This window comes from Pogona vitticeps, chromosome 5 (genome assembly GCF_051106095.1).
Source record: "Pogona vitticeps strain Pit_001003342236 chromosome 5, PviZW2.1, whole genome shotgun sequence".
Taxonomy (NCBI): domain Eukaryota; kingdom Metazoa; phylum Chordata; class Lepidosauria; order Squamata; family Agamidae; genus Pogona; species Pogona vitticeps.
The window spans coordinates 163,005,177-163,024,798 of record NC_135787.1 but is presented as its reverse complement, the minus strand read 5'-3'; the positions used below and the strand labels follow the sequence as shown (position 1 = coordinate 163,024,798).

General features: G+C 40.6%; 1 protein-coding gene across 1 annotated transcript; it reads right to left on the bottom strand.

The window, feature by feature from the left end:
• Window positions 1-2,268: 2,268 nt before the first annotated feature.
• Window positions 2,269-19,381, bottom strand: ST13 (ST13 Hsp70 interacting protein). Its single transcript, XM_020787859.3, has 12 exons — window positions 19,143-19,381; window positions 16,324-16,381; window positions 15,041-15,113; window positions 14,855-14,925; window positions 14,151-14,217; window positions 10,088-10,172; window positions 7,984-8,094; window positions 7,111-7,213; window positions 5,955-6,071; window positions 5,457-5,520; window positions 4,822-4,922; window positions 2,269-4,038 (listed from the first exon to the last, which is right to left on the bottom strand). Exons 1-12 carry the CDS (start codon window positions 19,250-19,252, stop codon window positions 3,910-3,912), a joined length of 1,089 nt encoding a protein of 362 aa, XP_020643518.2. The 5' UTR covers window positions 19,253-19,381; the 3' UTR covers window positions 2,269-3,909.
• Between the last annotated feature and the right edge of the window lie 241 nt (window positions 19,382-19,622).

The window sequence follows — 19,622 nt, the reverse complement described above, 5'->3', positions numbered from 1 at the left end:
TTGCCTTCTTCAGCACACTGGCAAGTTAGCTTCTGTGTCACTGCTAATGTCAATTAAGATCCTGTGCCAGTGACACCTTCCACTGCTGCTACTGTTCAGTTGCTGTTCTTCAGGAGTTTCTTTGTCCCCCCAACCCACCTCAGTGAACAATCAGTGAACTTCTGCTTATGTGACTGTTAATTCCTGAAGCAGATGGCTGCATCTTCGCCCATCTCAGCTTTGAACATTCTGCCTTGGCTGACCCTGCTAGGAGTCCAGATTTGTATCTGTTCAGCATCCTGGTGGTACTGCTCTTAGCTTGCCTGATATACTTAAGCTGTCTTACCACATAAAGGAGTGCATTGAGGTATGGTTTACAAATCTGATGTCACTTCAATTTCCACATACCTCAGTATCATATTTATCTCATAATCTAAAATCTAAGATCAGGAATGTTATCCTCTCAAAATCATAGATTGGCATGCTCCGTAATATGCATCCAGGTGACAAATAAATAACCATATACATCTGGAGCAGATACTATATTGTAGAACTGTTATTATCCAAAGCACAAATCTGCCTTCACTTGGTTCCAAAACCAGTTTTCCAGGTTTGGTGTGGCATCTTTTGAAAGCCAAATGTTGCCAGTTCTACAGCTGTAACTCTAGGGCAGTGATGGCAAACCTATGGCACATGTGCCACAGCTGGCAATCGGAGCCCTTTCTGCCGGCACGCGAACCATAAGTTGGCAGATCGCTACTCCCCCCCCCCCCCGTGCAGCCAAACCTCAGAAGGTAGCTGCAGCTGCGGTCCTGGCACTTCAGCAGGCGAATTCAGAACAGCTGGTGCTGGCAGCGGATCCGGAGTGGGGTTTCGAGGCACCTCTGTGCTGGGATTCCCCCTTCCGCCACCACTTCTGGTTCCACCACGGCACACTGCCCGCTGTTTTTTTTTCCCAGTTTGGGCACACAAGCCCAAAAAAGTTCACCACCATATCTCTAGGGCTCACTCAACAGCCTCTCCCAGCTCGGAACTCCCTAATGAAATATCAGCTAATTCCCTCCTCACTCACCCCCGAGACAGTTTTTGATTAGGCTGGCCTTTGGCAACTGACTTTACTTGTTGTACAAAGGGCTCTTAAACCAGAGAGTGCTGAACTTTTCTATTACGATGTACTTTTACATTAAAAATGTTTGGTTTTACTCGTTTTGTATTTAGGTTGTATTCATATTTTAATTAATTTTGCATTTAAATTGTACTTATTATAAATCTCCTTAGAGTCCATTTATTAAAGCAATGACAGGATATCAAATCAACACATCCCTTGCCCTACTAGTTTCTTATAGTATTCATCAGGGATGATATATATTTATGACTGCATTATGATGGAAGGCTACCTATTTTTGTACAGAACACTGCTTGAAACATTTTTTTACAAAAAGAACAGGTTTTAATTGTACAGGATACACCTCCCCTCTCCCCACCTTCAAGATCATTTTCTTTTTAAAAGAATTTTACCTAGGGTCGAAATTTAGTAGACTAGAAGCTGCCTGTGATCTTAGTCAATTTAATTTAAAAAACACCTTGAGTCCCACTGTCAGAATGACAGCATATTAATGCAGCAAAATATGTCACCACTGCTTTGATTTGTTCTGATTTAGAAGATGCACTTGGACATTAGAAATAGGCAAACAGAACTTTACCCTGCAGCTGAGCTCTCCACATTATGTCTGTAAATGTATCAAACTATCTATGCTGAATAAATCATGCAAGGGATGTTGGCTCTACAGATAATATATGCTCCATCAAACAGCCAAGTTATCAAAATGTATGTAGGAGGACTAAGAATTTATGTCACTTAAAGCAGGGGTCCCCAACTCCTGGTGCCGGTCCATAGTCAGACCGGGCCGTGGAGACAGATCTCCTGCCCCCCTGCATGCACTCCCACACCTTTGCACATGCGCATGACTGCTGTGCACCTACGCAAGTGAGCATTGCTCCTTTGCGCATGCACGAGGGGGGTGTTCCACCTCCCATGCATGGACCCCATCCCCCCAACCAGTCCACGGTGTCAAAAAGGTTGGGGACCACTGACTTAAAGGATCTGTCTATTCCCCCTTATTTTCTCCCATTCCACATATATTCACTCGACATTCTGATCCATAGAGTCTCCTCTGTCATAAGAAAATATTTATCTTTTTCCATATGACAGAACAAATACTTAAGATATCTAGAATAAATAAGTGAAAATAAATTTCTGTTAAGTATTACTATGCACAGATTAAGAAATTTCTTCAAAACCAGTCTTTATTATTTTTTAAAGGCAACTAGAAGTATTTTCGGAACTATTTAAGCAAAAATGTATTTATCTCCTTTCATTTGACAAGATATATACTGTATAAGGAAAAAAAACTTCCTAAAGTTTATTTGTAGAATTTGTTGAGTTCCTAAACCAGAGCAGGATTTAATTAAAAAACAGAAAACATACATCACTTATGAATTCAGACAGAATTACAAGAGCACAGGACAAAAAACATTCAAAAGCTCTAGAAGAGATCAAGACCTAATTATTATAAGCTTTCCAACAGCAAGAGCAGAAAATCAAAATTTTAGTAGACAAAAGCCAGCTCTCATTAGTTATCATTGAACATTCCAGCAAGGTGTTCAATGAATGTACATGCTGCAGTTATATTTCAGATATAAAATTTAGGCCATACTTTTCTCCTCTCTCCAAAACTGAAACCCACAAGCACGAGACAATATGGTATTAACAGAAACTCGTAACACAATATTAAGCATCTAATAATTTGGGGTACATGGAAATATGAAAGAATTAAACTGTGAAACAGAACAGCACTAAATCTTGAAGTTCTGACAAAGATATGTGGGCTGAATAGGACTCTCTTGAACTCAAAATTCATAGCTTCATCACCTAATAAACCTGTACTGTACACATACATTCTATTTTTTTAAGAACTGTGTGAGATGATGGTGAGGACCAATGTGCTTTCCTCTTACATTAAGAAGTTTAACCAGGTAAGCACTACTGTTGAAGTTGATCAGTTTACTAATGCTAACAGAAATATGTTGTCCCCATGACAAAGATGACCAACATCTACTAAATAATGGCTAAAATCCAGTAGTAAGTCACTAGAGTAAGGCCACTGAATCAACGGTGATTTAGTGATTCAACTCTTAAGTTCCACTGATGCAATGGACCTACTCTAGTTGCAATTTACTACTGGATTGCAGCCACTGATTGTATAAGTAGTAAAGCCTCAGCAGCACTTGTATTAATATATTTAAAGCTGAAGCATGCAACCGTAAGGGTACGCCCCCACCCCCCGCTATAGGGATCTAATTTATGAAGAATTGATTTTTCACAATTTAAATCACTATTGTGAATGTAAAAAAAAATTAAAATTAAAAAAAAGGATATGTATGATGTACAATTTCTTCCAGGTAAAACATCTACTAACCCTCACCTCCTCATATTAGAAATTCTTAGCAAGGAGTCCAACCACAAGGAAGCAGACAACCAACACCATTATAAACAAACCCAACATTGTTATCCTCCCCTACCTACCACCACTAAAATTAAAAAACAAAAAACCCATCCACTCTACTTTTTTTTGGTACAATCTACTGGAAGATTACAATGAATACAATTTAAAAGTAAACTCCACTACTGTTGAGTAAGACAACTCCCTGGACAAAGGTGGTGAGAGGGGAAAGCATTTTTCTTTCTTTAAATAAAACACAAATTGTGAGCTGGTTGCCATTTATTTCTGAAACAGGTACGGGGAAGGGAGGTGGTTTCTACCCACAGTACTCTAGTTCTCTTTTGAGAATCAGAAGTACAGTTATTTGTGTTATTGCAACATATGCTATGTGTTTGATATTTCCCCTGTGCGTTGCAGTGAAAAGATTTTAGGGTTGACTTCCAAATTTGGCTGATAGTTTCCCAATAAGATTCATGACTTTGGGATTATTCTGGTACTTTGACATGTTTGCTGGGTTCTGGGCAACATCTTGGAAAGCTGCCATGACTTCTGGATCCTGGAAAACAAGAAAGAAAAATGGTTATATTTCTTATTTGAAATATACAACATCACTGTATTCATTGGTTTTACACAAGGAGCACAATTCTACACATAATCAAATGTCATGTTAATGTAATAACCCGAGTCAGATTTAAAAATGATGATCTTTAAACCATCTACTAGAATACAATCTAAAAGCCCAAGAGCTGCAGAGGAGAAAGAGTGGACATACTGTATAGAGTACAGCCAGTTGTGTTATGGTCTGAAGCAGAAGATGGAAATAGAAAGATAGCCCCCAAAAAATCCTGTTGACATAGTTATACCATCATAAACCAGATCCAGGCACCAGAAATAACTAGGTCAAATTAAATGAAAGTTTCTTATCCCATTTCAGGTTCCAAGGCTCCCTGGGGCTCTCTTTTGCCTTGGGGAAGTATTTGGGGATCCTGAGATAGAGTGGGGAACTTTTAATCATAAAAAATCACAGCTGCATTACCACCAGCAGTCCCAATCCTAGCAGTGTCAATCTGGAGATTTTTTTTAATATTAATGTCCCCCTCCTTGTTCTGAGGCTCCCAAAGGTGTTATTACCTGCAGATACACATTCAACAGACTATATTTGCTATCAAGGCTATATTAATGCTATGAGTATATTCAAAGTAGAACAGTTGAATAAAGATGAATGAAAATCAACAAATAATGGGAAGTGTTTCATCAAGGAAGGTTTTGAGATATAATTACAGTTTTTATGTAAGTGTCAGGTCTCATCCTTCATTTTCACCTGTTTTTACATTCTCACCTGCATGGCTGCAAGAACTTCAGGGTCACTAAGAATTTCATTAAGACCAGGCATGCCCCCCATTCCAGGCATACCACCAGGCATACCACCAGGAAAGCCACCTGCAAATGTAATGGATAAATTTAGAGAACAAAAAATCACTGCAATATAATATATGCATCTTAATGGTCTTCTACTCTCTAAAAGTCTTCCATATCTAGCAAATTACCAAAACACACCTTTGGCTAGGAGAGTGAAACATTTAATATAACTAGCCCACTGCAAAAATAAAGAAGGCTTTTGCCTGGTACCTTAAAAAAGGAAAGATAATACCAGGCAAACCTCCCTATAGCAAATGTTGTCATCACCTCACCTCTTAATAAGAGATTATTATAAAAGGAGGGGTCATTTTGATTATTTGTATAGTCCCCATACTACATCTACAGTCTCACAGACCACAGCCATTTGTCTGTTTATATTAATATTATTTATTTACTCCATTCATGTACATAATTTTGGCTTGAGTTGGTAAGGCTCAACATTTTTAAGTACAACTTTCTGTTTATCCCTCCACCGAACGAAACAAAATACTGTGATCCAGATTCATACAGGAATTCTTTTACTTTCCATTGGATCCATGTTTTGAAATTACATACCTGGGAAACCACCTGGGAAGCCTCCAAACTGAGGCCCTCCTGTTTGTCGACGAGCTTCTTCTTCCTGCAGTTAGAAGAATCGTAGGAACAGTCCACATGTTCAGCTTTCAAGTGAGCTTGCAGAAAACTTTAAATTATCTACAATTATTAGAAACAGATCTAAAGCTATACATGAGCCAGAGATTTAAGATTTAACACTTACATTTTCTTTTCATATGGGTAGAACATCACCACACAATTCTAGCATCAGATTTCAAACTTCACTGCATCCAATACCATTTTAAAGTTCTCTACAATTAAGATTTAATTAAAACTGAAGCAGAGGCTGGTTGAAGCTGATGTGCTTTTGTGCAAGAACTAAGTTTCACTAGAGCTGAATAAGCATTATCCCACTGTTTTCATAAGACAGCATATAAATGCAATGAATAAATTAAATAACAGTTTTGACATATTATTATGATGTATAATTTTCCTACTATATATTTATTAAACTCTCACCCTTTGAGCTTTCTCATGTTCCTCCCGAGCTTTCTTTACTCTTTCCATTCTTTCCCTGATTTCTTTTTCTTCACGCTTTCTTTCATATTTTCTCCTATGTTCTGCAATCTTCTGAGCCTGAGATACAAAAGAAAGAATATTATATACTTCTACGAATTTGTACTGAAGACAGCAGCACCCTGTACCTCAAGGATGTCCATGTTGCAAAGGTCTGAAGGCAAATCCCCCTTAAAAGCACTGGAAACTCTACAAGCCCCTGAAACCACAGTCAGAAATGGCTGAAAGTCCACCTGATTTCTGAAAACTTACTGAAGGGTCAAAAGGGCTGGCATGCCTTGCTCTAGTCAAAATCAGGTTTCCAGCAATAGGACTCTCCCTTTTCTTAACAGAAAATAATTTTGCTACAGTGAAGCAGAAGGCTTTTAGGACTATAAAATCAGGTAGGGGGCATGTATTACCCACACCATCCTATACAGTGCCAAAGAGAGGAAAGAAGAGGCAGGGTTATCATATCAAAGTTCCACAAAACAAAGACAAAAACAAAATAAAACTACCCTCCTATCTTTACACTTTAAGGTATTTACAGCATTTTACTGTACCATACATGTATTGTTATACAGTAAGAGAAGTACTTAAAGTATAAAGTAAAGCAAATACAAAATTATTATTTGATCACTTTACCTCAGCTTGCAAATAATGGAGAGGCTCCCTTGAAATAAGTTTACAGAAAATAATTTTCCCTATTATTAAAGCAGACAGTGCTCCCTTGTGTCAAAGCAAACAAGGAACAATGTACTGTGCTCCAAGCAGTGATTTCAGAGCCAATTCACACAGAATAGATTTATTTGCTGTTTTTTCACTGAACATACTATATACTGGAAGGTAATGAAGGTTTATTTATCATTAAATTTCTGTTTCACATAATGTGTTTATCAAATGATAAGCAATAACTAACTGTATGGAAACTTTGTAATCTTTATAAAGGATTGCACTTCAGCAATCTGTCAGGATAGAAACACAGTGTCCATGTGTACTTGTCTGGAGCTATAAAGTCACAAATAATTCCAAAATGCACTGCTTTCCGGCACAAGTGAAATGAAAGCATGAGCAATGAACATTATCCCCCCTTGTGATCTTTCTTCCTTTTATTACTTACTCGTGGCTGCACCTCCTTCAGCATGGCACTAGCTTCTTCATCATAATCCAGTTTACAAGCCAAAGCCAGATCACGTGCAGCCTCCTCCCAGTGACCCAACAGTCTGGCAATTACAAGATTCCAATTCAGGACATCAACATTTGTTCTTATGTAAATACACTTCCAAACCAAATTTAACCCATATCATTAAAAAAAAACCACCACGAAATGCACAGTTATGCCCTCAATTAATAATTCTACATATTACTATTTTAAAATTCAAAATGTCTCATAATATTAAGTCTGACAGAAGTACTGATGCCCAGTCTGGGGAGTGTGCTTACCAAGCAAGCCCAAGACAGCCAAAGTTTCATTAATTTAAAATGTTCATGCCAGCTTAATTAAACTTCTGATAGTTATTATTACTAGAATTTAGGATTTGACAAGAAAAAAAGTATTTGTGCTTCTTTCAAGCTACAATAATTTTGATTAAATGTATGTTAATCTTTTAGATTAGAAACTTAATCTTTTGTTAATCAGGTTGGATAATAGGAGAGTTTCTTGAAATCAAAAGGAGGGTGTAATATTGAAAACTTTGGAAACCATTATCCTAAAAGATGCTGATATATATGGATATCATGCTTTTAGAACATGCTTGTTCCAACAACTGATTGATTTGTTTGGATCATATTCAGTTCCAGATCAAAACTGTAAATCACAACCATGAGCCTCTTTTAGAAGTACTGGTATTAGAAGTCTTATACTCAGAATTGACTCCTGTTAAAAGGAGCACCAACCATCCAACTAGTTTACATTTTAGTAGATAGCTACATTAGAATGTTGTCTTAATCAATTAGGGTACTACAATATAAAGTGAAGTTGTAATTTATTTACCTTTGGGCTTTTCCTCGCCATTTGTATGTCTGCGCTGAATCAGGGTTAATTTCAATGGCTCTATTGCAATCTCTTATGGCAGCATTTGGCTTTTGCATTTTCACAAAGACACTGTCAACAATAATGAGAGCATGCATGTTTCAGAACAATCAGTTGTGCATTGTTCAAGTCATGCATCTGGGATATAGGGATATTAAAGCAAGTTACACAAGACTTACAGTAGCCATTCAATTAATTGTTCCCTTCCCACTAAAAATTACAAGTTGTTTCAGTATTTTGTATGCATTCTAACAAGTATATTGTACATCAAAAGTTCAGCTTAAAGCTCCAGTACTGTTACAGCAGTGTATCAGATATGTTTTTTCTTTTCCACAATAAAGCACTAGCTTTTTCAATGTTTACTTACAAGTATCTTGTTTGTAGCAACATTAGGAAAAATATAACCTGTTTAATGTTAGCACCCAGCAAAGATAAGTCATAGACTGTCTTACACTTACCAAACTTTGATTTAGGAACATGATATCTAAGAATGTTCAAAGAGGATCAAAATATATGTTTACTTTTACATAAACCTACCATATTTTTCTGTGCATAAGATTACCAAATGTATAAGATAACCCCCAATTTTTTAACCCAAATTAGAAAATATGATCGCTGTTTTCCCCTCTACTTCCTAAGCCCCATGAAAACAGGATCAAAGGGCTCAGGAAGTGGAGGGGGTAGCAGGAATGAAACTGTGCAGCCCTTTCATCACTGCTTTCCCACTCCACTTCCTAAGCCCTGAGAAGCTTAGGAAGTGGCTGGGAAAGCAGCTGTGAAAGGGCTGCAGGATCAAAGGGCTGTGATCCTGCAGCCCTTTAATTGCTGCTTTCCCCCTCCACTTCCTAAACCCCGTGGGGCTTAGGAAGTAGCAGGAAAAGCAGTGATCAAAGGGCTGAGATCCTGCAGCATTTTAATCCCTTTCCCCCGTTATTTCTGTGTATAAGACAACCCTTAATTTTTAGTCTAAAGATTTTAGATAAAAAGTATTATCTTATACACAGAAAAATATGGTAATTTTTATACATATTATAATTTGACCTCATGTATACAGGTGCAGTGACAGTAAAGAGAGAAACAGAAGTCACATGGATAGAAAGCACTGGCAGGGATCAGAAGCAAAGACAAACTATAAACAACTGAAAGTTGAAGACACTGATGTAACCATTCAGGTGTTATAAGAATCATGGTTTCTCAACCATTTCTAAGGGAGTATCCAGCGCCATCCTCCTCTGACATCACTTTCCATATATAGTCACTGACAGGTCTGAGGAAAGGGTTCCTGCCTAAGTGAGGGGTCACATACAGGTGTATCTTGGTTTATGGATTTAATGTGTTCTATGGGACATTACAGAATGCAAAAAAATCATAAACCGAAGCAGATTGCCATAGGAACAGGGGCGGGGCTATAAACCTCTAGGCACAATGCATCCTGGAGAAACTTTCTTTGTACCCTTAAAAAACCCATAAACCGAGGCATTATTTTAAATTGATTTTGCTTCATAAACCAAAAATTACATTAACCGGGGCGTTCGTAAACCAAGGTACCACTGTATTCCTTATACTCCTGATTTACTAGTGTTCTGACTCACACAGACTCCACATGAGCAGGAATCCCACCTCTTCAGACCTGCCATTAACACAGAAAGTGATGACAGAGGGTATAAACCTAGGAGCTCCTCTCTAAGCACGCTAATAGCTCAAGATTATTTTTAACACCTGATCTTTTCCCCAGTAGATTGTCTTGCAACTATTTCTGCCATAACCCTAAGGAACAGAAAAATATCATTTCGTTCTTCCAGGTGATTGATGGCTATTAAAAATGGCAAGACAGTTTCTTAGAGATGCACAAGGGGCTAAACGGCTGTTGTAGCCAGAGGAGGTATTAAAAAATAAATCTGTAGTGGCCTGAAGCTGAACTTTTCTAATGGCTCATCTAGTAAGGAGCTGTGAAACATCAACAGTAAACTAGAAATTTGGCATTAATGAGACTACAGTACTTTCAACTGTGTTGAGGGACGTATAGCCTGACCTCTTCTAAAGCACAAGTATTTCAAGCTCTCACCTGGCTCGCTTGGCATACAGGATTGCCAGATGAGGATTCAACTTGATGGCTTCTGTGAACAAGTCAATTGATTTCTGAAAGTCACCTGAAAAGACCAACAGATTTCAATCGTAGCCAAGAAGAAATCTACATTATATACTTCTTATAATCAGAATTATGTCTATGAAAAGAAGAAATTAATAAAAGAGGACATTCCAGCAGACTTAGAAGAATAAGCCATGTGACCGCCCCTTAAGACCACTCATCTGGATCCAACCATTATTGGCTACTTGCAAACATCCTATTTTGGGGGTACTGAAATATGAGGAACCTGTACAGGATCTATCCAGAGTCTGCTACCTGAAATTGATTTTCTAGACCTATTTTCTATGGATTTCATTTCCAATTAATGCAGAAGCTATCTTCTTACTCTCTAATGAATTACCTGTACCGTAAGAGACAGAGGAATACAACCCTGTAAATTCACTGGGGCTTCTTAGCCATCATTTATACCCTGACATAGCATACCCTTGGACTGGGTACACAAACTGAGAGTTAGGGGCAAACTGGTGTGGTTTTACTCCTTTCTACATGCTCAGCAGTAAAGGGCACTCCAGACACTTTGCACTTGCCCCACAGGCTCCCACAAGATTCATTTTATTACCACGCTGTTAACAAGTAAAACTGCTGGGAGAATTCATACAGGGATTTGTACCAAAGAGTCAACAACATGCAAACCCAACTTTATTCCTCCATGTCAAATACAATGTCAGTGGAAGAGCTGGACTGCTGCATGAACTGGTTAGGGGCTGGGAAAGGGTTAATGAATTACTGTGGTATGTTGCACATGAGATTGTGCTTGAAGAGTTAATTTAAAATACAGCAGGATTTTAAAACAGATTGCTCACTAGGAACATATGTGCAACTGTAAGACAATTAAATTGGTTTCTGGTTTCATGGTTGCTTCTGAGCTCAACTCAATGTAGTGGTTTTAACCTTTGAAGTCACCTATACCTTGAGACCCTGACACATAAGAAATGCTTTCTCTGCCTATCAACTATACAAGAATAAAGACTTCCACTGAGGCTCTTATTTTATGCTATGCGACATATTCTCCTATGCTATTTAACACAGCTGCGAGACTACTGAGATGGGCCAGCAGAACAAAGCTGTTGCACTGGCAAAGGGGGACGGGAGGCCAGGGAAAAACAGATACTGTACTGAGGCTTTGGCCTACCAGGTCTCACTCTACTGTGTAGTTTAGTATCTTGCTTTCTAGCACTTACTGGGAAAGGTCAAATGGCACCAACATGTCCCCTTCCAAATTACTAAGCTGGCTAAAATTATGAGAAAAGAGGGACTGGGATGAAAATGGGGGAAAAAATCAAAGAAAGAAAGACCTATGAAAAAACTTTGTTGTCACCAAGAAGGCACAGTCAAAACAGGTGGTGAGTAGTAGTGCTTTCCTCCTTCCCACCCACAGCCAGAAATTTCCCTTAACTCTGCCTTCGCAAGATGGAGGGGTTAACTTTTTTTTTTTATGGGTCTACTTCTCATTGGCCAAGAAATAACATTTGGTATGTACTATGTGTGTGTGTTCTGTGCAGTCAAATAAGAACCGACTTATAGCAACCCTAACAGGGCTTTCAAGATACATGAGATACTGTATTTCAGAAGTCGTTTTACCAGTTCCACTCCCCTAGTGAGTTTCCATGGCTGAGGGGGGGGTTTGATCCCTGTACTCCAGACTCCTAGTCCATCACCCTATCCACTATACCACACTGGGAATCTTTGTGTGTACTAGACTATCATAATGACTCTTCAGTAAAGCCTTGAATAAATTTGCTAATTGCTGCAATGTAAAGTATCTGCTATAACTCTTAAATACAGTGGTGCCTCGCACAGCGAGGTTAATCCGTTCCGGATTAACCCTCGCTGTGTGAAACATCGCACTACGGAAAGTAAAAAGCCATTGGAACGCATTAAATATGGTTTAATACGTTCCAATTTGGCCGAATACTCACCGTTGTGCGATGTTCCGGTATAGCCGGCAGCCATTTTCGCGCCCTCCCCTCGCTGAACGAGGGCGCGAAAACGCTGCGATCAGCTGTCCGGCAGGTCCAAAATGGCCGCCGGAACAGCCAAAATGGCGGGGCGCAGCGTTTTCGCGCCCTTGGTAAGCAAGGGGAGCGCGCGAAAACGCTGCCGGAAGCCCCAAAATGGTTGCGCGCAGCCATTTCGGGGCTTCCGCAGCATTTTCGCGCGCTCCCCTTGCTTACCAAGGGCGCGAAAACGCTGCGCCCCGCCATTTCAGCTGTTCCGGCGGCCATTTTGAAGCCGCGGAACAGCTGATCGGCGGGTCGCAAAGCGAAGGTCGGTAAGCGAACCGCTTACCGACCTTCGCTCTGTGAATTTTCCCCTATGTAGGTGCCGTTTTGCGATCGCAAAAACGGCATCGTTGCACGGATTCGTCGCTCTACGGAGCGACCGTTGTGCGAGGCACCACTGTATATGCTTTGAATATGTCCTACTTTTTTGTACAGAGAAAGTTATTATTTGCATTGCTTTTGTATTACAACAATATATAAAATTCTGAGATGTACGCTTTTGTTAAATTATCTGTTGTTTTTAAAACAATAATTGGCCAAAGGAAATGGTGATGATTCTCTTATGGCAGGGGTCTCAAACATGCGGCCCAGGGGCCATTTGCAGCCCGCCGGATGATAGTTTGTGGCGCCCGCCTTGACTGCCCCCCCGAAGCACCCACACATCCTCTACTGTCAAGAGTCAAGAAAAGCCTCACCTCGCTCGCCAGCTTTGTCCCAAGACTACGCCTCTTGCACCCTCCATCCAGAACTGCAGCCTGCCAGCCAGCCTGTCTATCTGCTGGCTGGCAGGCTGCAGTTCCGCATGGAGGGTGCATGAGGCGCTGTACTGAGGGAGAGCCGGTGAACAAGGCGCGCTGCCAGCCCTTTTCCCCGAGACGCTACCGAGCGATGCCTGAGAGTGGAGCTCGCTCCCAGCCCGCCCTCAAAGAGCGCCTCCAACCTGCCGCTGCCGCCACCTCTTCCAGGGAAATGGCTCTCTGGCTCTCTTTTTCTCTTGGCACTCCCAGCACTAGCCTAGCCAGCAGCCACCTCAGTGCCCGGCGGTGCTTCCTCCTCCTCCTCTTCGTCCTGCTTCAGCCGCCTCAGCTCTGAAGGCTGCCTGGGCTCGCCTCGCAAAGTTTGCTCCTCTGTCATGGTGGGGGTAGCTGCTGCTGCTAAGTGCGCCTTTTTTTGAGGGGGGCCCTCAGAGGAAGGTTGCCGGACCTCCGTGTGTGTGTGTTTTTGTGTGTGTGTGCGCACCTTTGGGGGGCCCTGCCCTTTTCTGTTTAATTTCGCAGGTACCGATGGGGGCTTTTCTCCTTTGGCACTTTATTCTCTGCCTTGTCTATTTCTGCTTGCACTTTTGTGTTTTGATCTTTTAAACAAAATTAAAATAAAATTTAAAACAGTGACTGAAAAGAACAGCACTAGGTCAAAGTTTCAACAGCATCATTCCTCTATCAAAAGATGTTTTGAAGCCATAGTATTGGATGCTTTGAGCCAAAACTCTGGCTACTCAAACAACGTCGCAACAATAATAAAATGGACACTTTGTTTTCAAACACTTGCACGGTCTTTTAGTTTTAGTCATGCCATCTGAAGCACAGATATTACCTCTGCTATCAAGGGAAAAAAGTTCATACCTTCCTCATCCACATATAGTATATATACTAGCAAGTCCACTAACTAGAATGAAACACGTGAGAGTTCTTTTATAGCATGAAGCAACTAGTGAGGAAAGAAAGGTGATAAGGAATGTCTGGATAATCATAAGATGCAGCTCAGATACAGTAACTTACTTTTGAAATTACACAAGCACTTCTCACTACAAACATACATTTTGAGTTTATTCCAGGTAGTTGAGAAACTCACAATCCATCATTGTACTGTACATTATCATTCTTTTAGCTACTTCATATTTATTTACAGTTTTAAAACGTAAGAGAGTATCCATTAATTAAGGGCCTTAAAAAGACAGCCTCATGCAAATAGCTTACCTTCACCTAGTGCATTAATAGCTTCCATCTTCTTTTCATTAGCCTGGTCCATCATCTCTTCTGTTACCTAAGACAAAAAAAAATGGCAAAGAGGCTGCAATTCAGACCAAAGCTAGAACACAGCATTTCTGATTCTAGGTTAAGCTATCAGAGTATCCGTATAATTCAGGAAAAAACTGTTTATCAGTTACTTTGTCAGACTATTGTTCCCTATATAGTGCCTGCAGTTGATGGACCTCATCCACTTTTGCCTAACAGCTGATTCTAGTTTCAGGGATAAAATGTCCACCCCTGCTTCCCAGACTGATGTTTACCCACTGCTAGTTGTGGAGAACAGAAAACAGTCTCAGATGGGGAAGGCATGTATGTTTCTATAGGTACACATCTGCACATGTGTGGGGAACCCCATGCTCTGTAACCAATTCAAGATGAAACCACCACCTCCAGGCCCAAGACACCAGAAGGGTACCCTGTTGTACATAAAGAGAAAAGTGAACCACTTGTCCATAGATTTTTTTGGGGGGGGTTACATATAGGTGGATGCATAAAATATGTTTATATAAATCCTTGTGGATAAGTTAAAATTTCTTAGACATATTACACAACACAAAATTGCCTTCCAGTCAAGAAATACTGATTGGTTTATTTAAAAACCAACTTGTAGTTTTATTTGGACAGTTCCAAAGTACATGGAACTTAATTACCTCAATACTTTCATCTCCCATTGCCTGAGGTTCATCGTTGTCTGGCTCAATCACACCTTCATTGTCAATCTCTGCAACACAAAATAATCAGTCGTTACAAAAATCCCAGTTCTTCCACATAAGGCATAATAAGAAATTAAAGTTTAATAACTGCACCAAAGAAACTCTGATATATTGGTAAGTTACCCAAATCACTCTCTTCACTCTCTGGTTCTGGTGGCTTTGGGGGCTCTTCTGGTTTCTTTTCTTCTGCTTTCGCCTGAAAGAAAAATACATCCCATTAGCAGAAAGCTCACTTAAGGCCTATTTCATTGGATAGTATTATAGATTGTCTCGAGTCCAGACCACTGGTTCTTAACCTTGGGTTACTTGGGAGTTTTGGACTGCAACTCCCAGAAGCCTTCACCACCAGCTGTCCTGACTGGGATTTCTGGGAGTTACAGTTCAAAAGCATCCGAGTAACAAAGGTTAAGAACCACTGGTCTAGACAATGCTGAAGAAAACAGTCTGAAGAACTACATGTGAGAACTGTTCTATTACACCATCATTCTTTTTATAAAGTTTCAAATCAACCAAAGGTAAACATCTCTAAACTATAATAGCCACAGACCAACAGAAAATGTTGAACTGGGTGAGCAAGCTCTGAGGGCCTACTATCTTTGTAGACCTTCCAAAGTCACACTGGACCAGATGAACAGAGTCAAAACCAGCAGTGGCTAGAACTCTTTTAATTTTGCAAAAACGCTATGGGGGTGGGTGAGGTCCATCTTGTTTTAAAAGTGAACTGTCACTCCTAGAGGCTTCCATAAGCAGAAATTCTCCTTTTATAAAGCCAAAGTATTTCCTTCTAATCCTAAATATATCTAAATCTTATCTCTGTGTAGGTCTTAGAAAACGCAGTGTTCAAGAATTTCAATCCTTCCTTGAACAATTGTCTTAGATGGTGCTGCTAAGAGATGTCTCTCCTGCCCCATGTCCACTGCCCAGAGTGTTGCAAGATTCCATCATCTTTGTTGTGCTTTTCAACAGCTACATTAAACCATTGGTTGAAGCCATATGGAGCTCTGGACTGAAGTACAAAGCTGGCTTACAGAGTCTAACCTGGGCTTCACAGGCTGTTTATGTGGCATGTTAAACAAGATGTTAGAAAAATAATTATGGGCAGAAGCCATTACAGAAATCTAAGGGTCACAGAAAAAACCCCCAGCAACAATGATACTTGAATTATATAAAAGTAGCTCAGCCCCTCTTTATAATTAGCCTGTTGATACATGGAGTAGTCCAAATGACAAAAACTATAACGCACATTTTGAAAACCATGCTTCTTTTTGCACAAATCAGAGAATTAATTAGGGTAGTGTTCCTTAACAAGTGGGGTAAAAATATTTAAATTAAACTGAAAAACAAGTGCTTCTCTTCCATGAATTACATACATGTCCATAAGTAATCGTGCTAAGCTACTGTCTTACCTCAGCACCTTCTTCTGCAGAAGCGTTGCATGGAGCTGGAGGTACTGTGCCTCCCATACTTTATAAAGAGAGAGAGAGAGAGACTTCAGTGAAATATGGAATTTAAAACTATGGTTGAAGATAAGCACAAAAGTAAAACAAGCAGATAACATTTTGCAGTACAGCTCCATCTATGTATTGAGAAAATAATCTAATACAAAGTCTTTTAATCTGCTTTTCTAAATTGTGGTTCACAAACATTTTAATATTCAATGTTCAATTACTATGCTTTGGGTTTTTCATTTTTTAAACACTTACAGTTGCACGAAGTGTGGCAAAGTGAACTCAACTTTCATTTGCTGTCACTGACCAGGAAAACAGCCCCCCCCAAAGAAAGCTAGAAAAGATTAAGCCGCCCTTTACATTTATGGAAACTTGTAATTTGACATATGACACTGCAATACAGTAACATTAGGGTAGTTATAAAGATATTTTCATCCGACTAGAAACCAAGTATTTCTTCAGGCTTAAACTGTGAGACACAAAGACAGCACACACCTAAGTTATATTAACAGTACAATAGGAACTCCTTCCATAAAGAGAATGAAAATGCAATGGAATGCCTTTCCTAAAACTAGAAAAGCGGATACTCTGCATTTCCAGCTTATCCCTAAAACACCTTATTTACACAGCACTCTGCTATCTCAAAAATGCAAAGGGAGGGACCATATTTGTCAATAAATTCATAGTGCTGTGTCTCCTTCTAGAAACCTTGTTTTCCTTTTAGAAGTGCCTTCATAAAAAAGCAACTGTTGTAATGCACTCTCTGAGAAATCATTACAATGAAGACAACTTAAGTGAAAACATTTCACCCATACCACAGCTTTTCCTTCAATGAAATCCTAAAAGAACAAGAGCATATTACCTTAGGTTTCACCTATTTCACTTAGGTTTTATGTCTCATCTACTCTCAACCAGGGTGGATTTGATTTAATCAAATTGATTTAAATCACAATTAAAATTTTTAAAACTGGATTTCTGATTATTTAAATGAAATATATAAGACCACTAATAAAAGATCTGTCCCAAATATATGCTAAATTAAGTTATGCCTATGCTCTTTAAATTCAATGGATACAGAGACTCCAAACTACAGCTGATAAATGATCGGTTGTTTTGTATTAAAAATACAGGCTAAATCCAATGGGTAGTATCAATTACAGTGAACCTACTGAATCTATGGGACTTAACACTGGTCAATCATTTATCAACTGATCCACTTTAGCTGGGCTACTGATTGGATTCAGGAATGCATCATCAAATGAGCCGAAGAAAGACATAATTAAAATTATACATCTCACTAGTCCAGCAGCAAATAAAGACATACGATGAAGGAGTTAGAACTACAGACAGAGCTATGAATAATAAATACCCTTCCATACCACACCACTTTGAAATGTGTGCATTTGTTCTATCATAGATTTATGGCTTTAGTTAAGGTATCTAGAAATCCAAGATGTACTGTTATTTTTTTACACTGCCAACATTATTGCTTGAGGTTTTATTCTGAACGATGAAACAAGTGGATTTGAACATATTTCCCTAATGTTTTGAATGCATTTCTCTAATACATATTTGCTGCACAAACTCTGAGCAATGCAATTTCAATTGCTTTCAAGCTGAGTTTGAAATCCTGAAAGGAATTTAACAGCCAATGCAGAATGAGACAAGTAATCCAGTTAAGTATTTCAAAGCCTAGAAAAAGGGCTTGCAACATGGAAGAAATGCTATCTGCTGTGCTATAAAGATTGGTTTTAAAATCTAATAAACCCATATGCAGGTTGTTTATACAGTGGCCTATGTTATATACTTTGGAGTAACCCATCAGTCAAACACTGCAATTTTTTTTCAAATAAAATAAAACAAATTCTATGAAGCCCCACATAGTTTACAACTATTTAAAACCATGTTTTCCCTAGAGAACCACACTTTCCTCAGAATAACAACAACAACAACAAAACCACATAAAGTGTTGATCCTTGTTTAGGACAATCACCCATGTGTTTCACAGCCTGAATGAGCTGCGTTGCAACAACTGCTGGCGCCATCCTACGAACATGTGGACAGCATGGAGCAACGAAAATGCAGACAGACAAAAATACACCAGCGATCATCGCACGCAAAAAGCTAGGCTAGAACGTTTTTTAAAGCCCTTCCCTCCCATTAAAAAATGCTTTCTATCCGGGAGCAGCATTCGGGTTCGGCGGCTCTAAGCATAAGGAGATTAAAGGGCGCTTGTTTATTGTAACGGCCTGAAACCTCGACGACACAGGGTGTGTGTGTGTGGGGGAAGAATAGCCCGAGAAAAAAAAGGCTCGGGTTCCTGTGACACGACAGATTAGGCCTTCGGTCGAGAAATGCGGGGATACAGATCTGCCAGCCGGTATCTAACTGGAGCAAAGGGTTAGAGAAGCAGGCAGGTGACAGAGTAAGGCTCCGTTACCCTGAAGAGTTACTCGTTTCCCCGGGAGCCCACAGCTCCCGGGGAAACGAGTAACTCACAACAAGACACCCAACTACCGCAGCGCTTTCACTTCCCTCACATTTTGCTCTCTCTAGCTCACAGGAGAAACAGACCCATTCCCAGCCCGGAGCGAAGGAAGGACTTTGAACCAAATATTTAAACCGAAGGAGGGGAAGCAGAGAAGTGGCAGTGGTTTAGGAGTGAGTGGGTGGGTGGGTAGGGGGGGAAGGGATGAGGAAAAGACAAACTGGGCTAAATATGACCCGCGCTGCTTCTTTCTCGGGCGCCCGAAACGGGGGGCTTCCTCCGGCCATACCTCTCCACCCACTCGCGGAAAAAGCTCAGGTCCTCGGTGTGCAGGACGGCCGGGTTCTGCTTGCAGAGTTTCACGAAGGCCCGCAGCTCGCTCAACTTCCGCGGGTCCATGGCTCACGGAGACCCCCCCGGCGACCACTAACGAGCTGCTTCCGCCGCTGGAGCTTCTCTCCGGGGCAGGGGGGGGTCGTGAGTAGGAGTAACGACGTGCCAACCTCGCTCGCCCCAGGCCCGCGCAGTCACGCGCAGGGGAGTGGATTGGAGCGCAGCTCGGCCCCGGCCACTCCCGCCCCGCCTCCTGGCAGGTTCCCCCCCCTTCGGGATCAGCGGTGGCTACGAGTTCCCGCCTCGGAGGCCTTCCACGGGCGGCACCGGCGCCTCCTCCGCCTCCCCCTGCCCTGCCCCGCCCCCTTTCCCACCCCCACAACCCACCCCTGTGGCCCCGTCTCGAGTGCGGGGACCAGAAACTTCTCGAATTCGT

What these genes read in the sequence shown, in the direction of transcription:
- ST13 (XM_020787859.3), bottom strand. Translation starts at nt 19,252, where the DNA reads ATGGACCCGCGGAAGTTGAGCGAGCTGCGGGCCTTCGTGAAACTCTGC. An exon ending in TGGCGAGGAAAAGCCCAAAG is followed by an intron (nt 7,214 to 7,983) that starts GTAAATAAATTA and finishes TGTAATTGCCAG; the next exon opens with ACTGTTGGGTCACTGGGAGG. An exon ending in AAGTTCTTGCAGCCATGCAG is followed by an intron (nt 4,039 to 4,821) that starts GTGAGAATGTAA and finishes CTTGTTTTCCAG; the next exon opens with GATCCAGAAGTCATGGCAGC.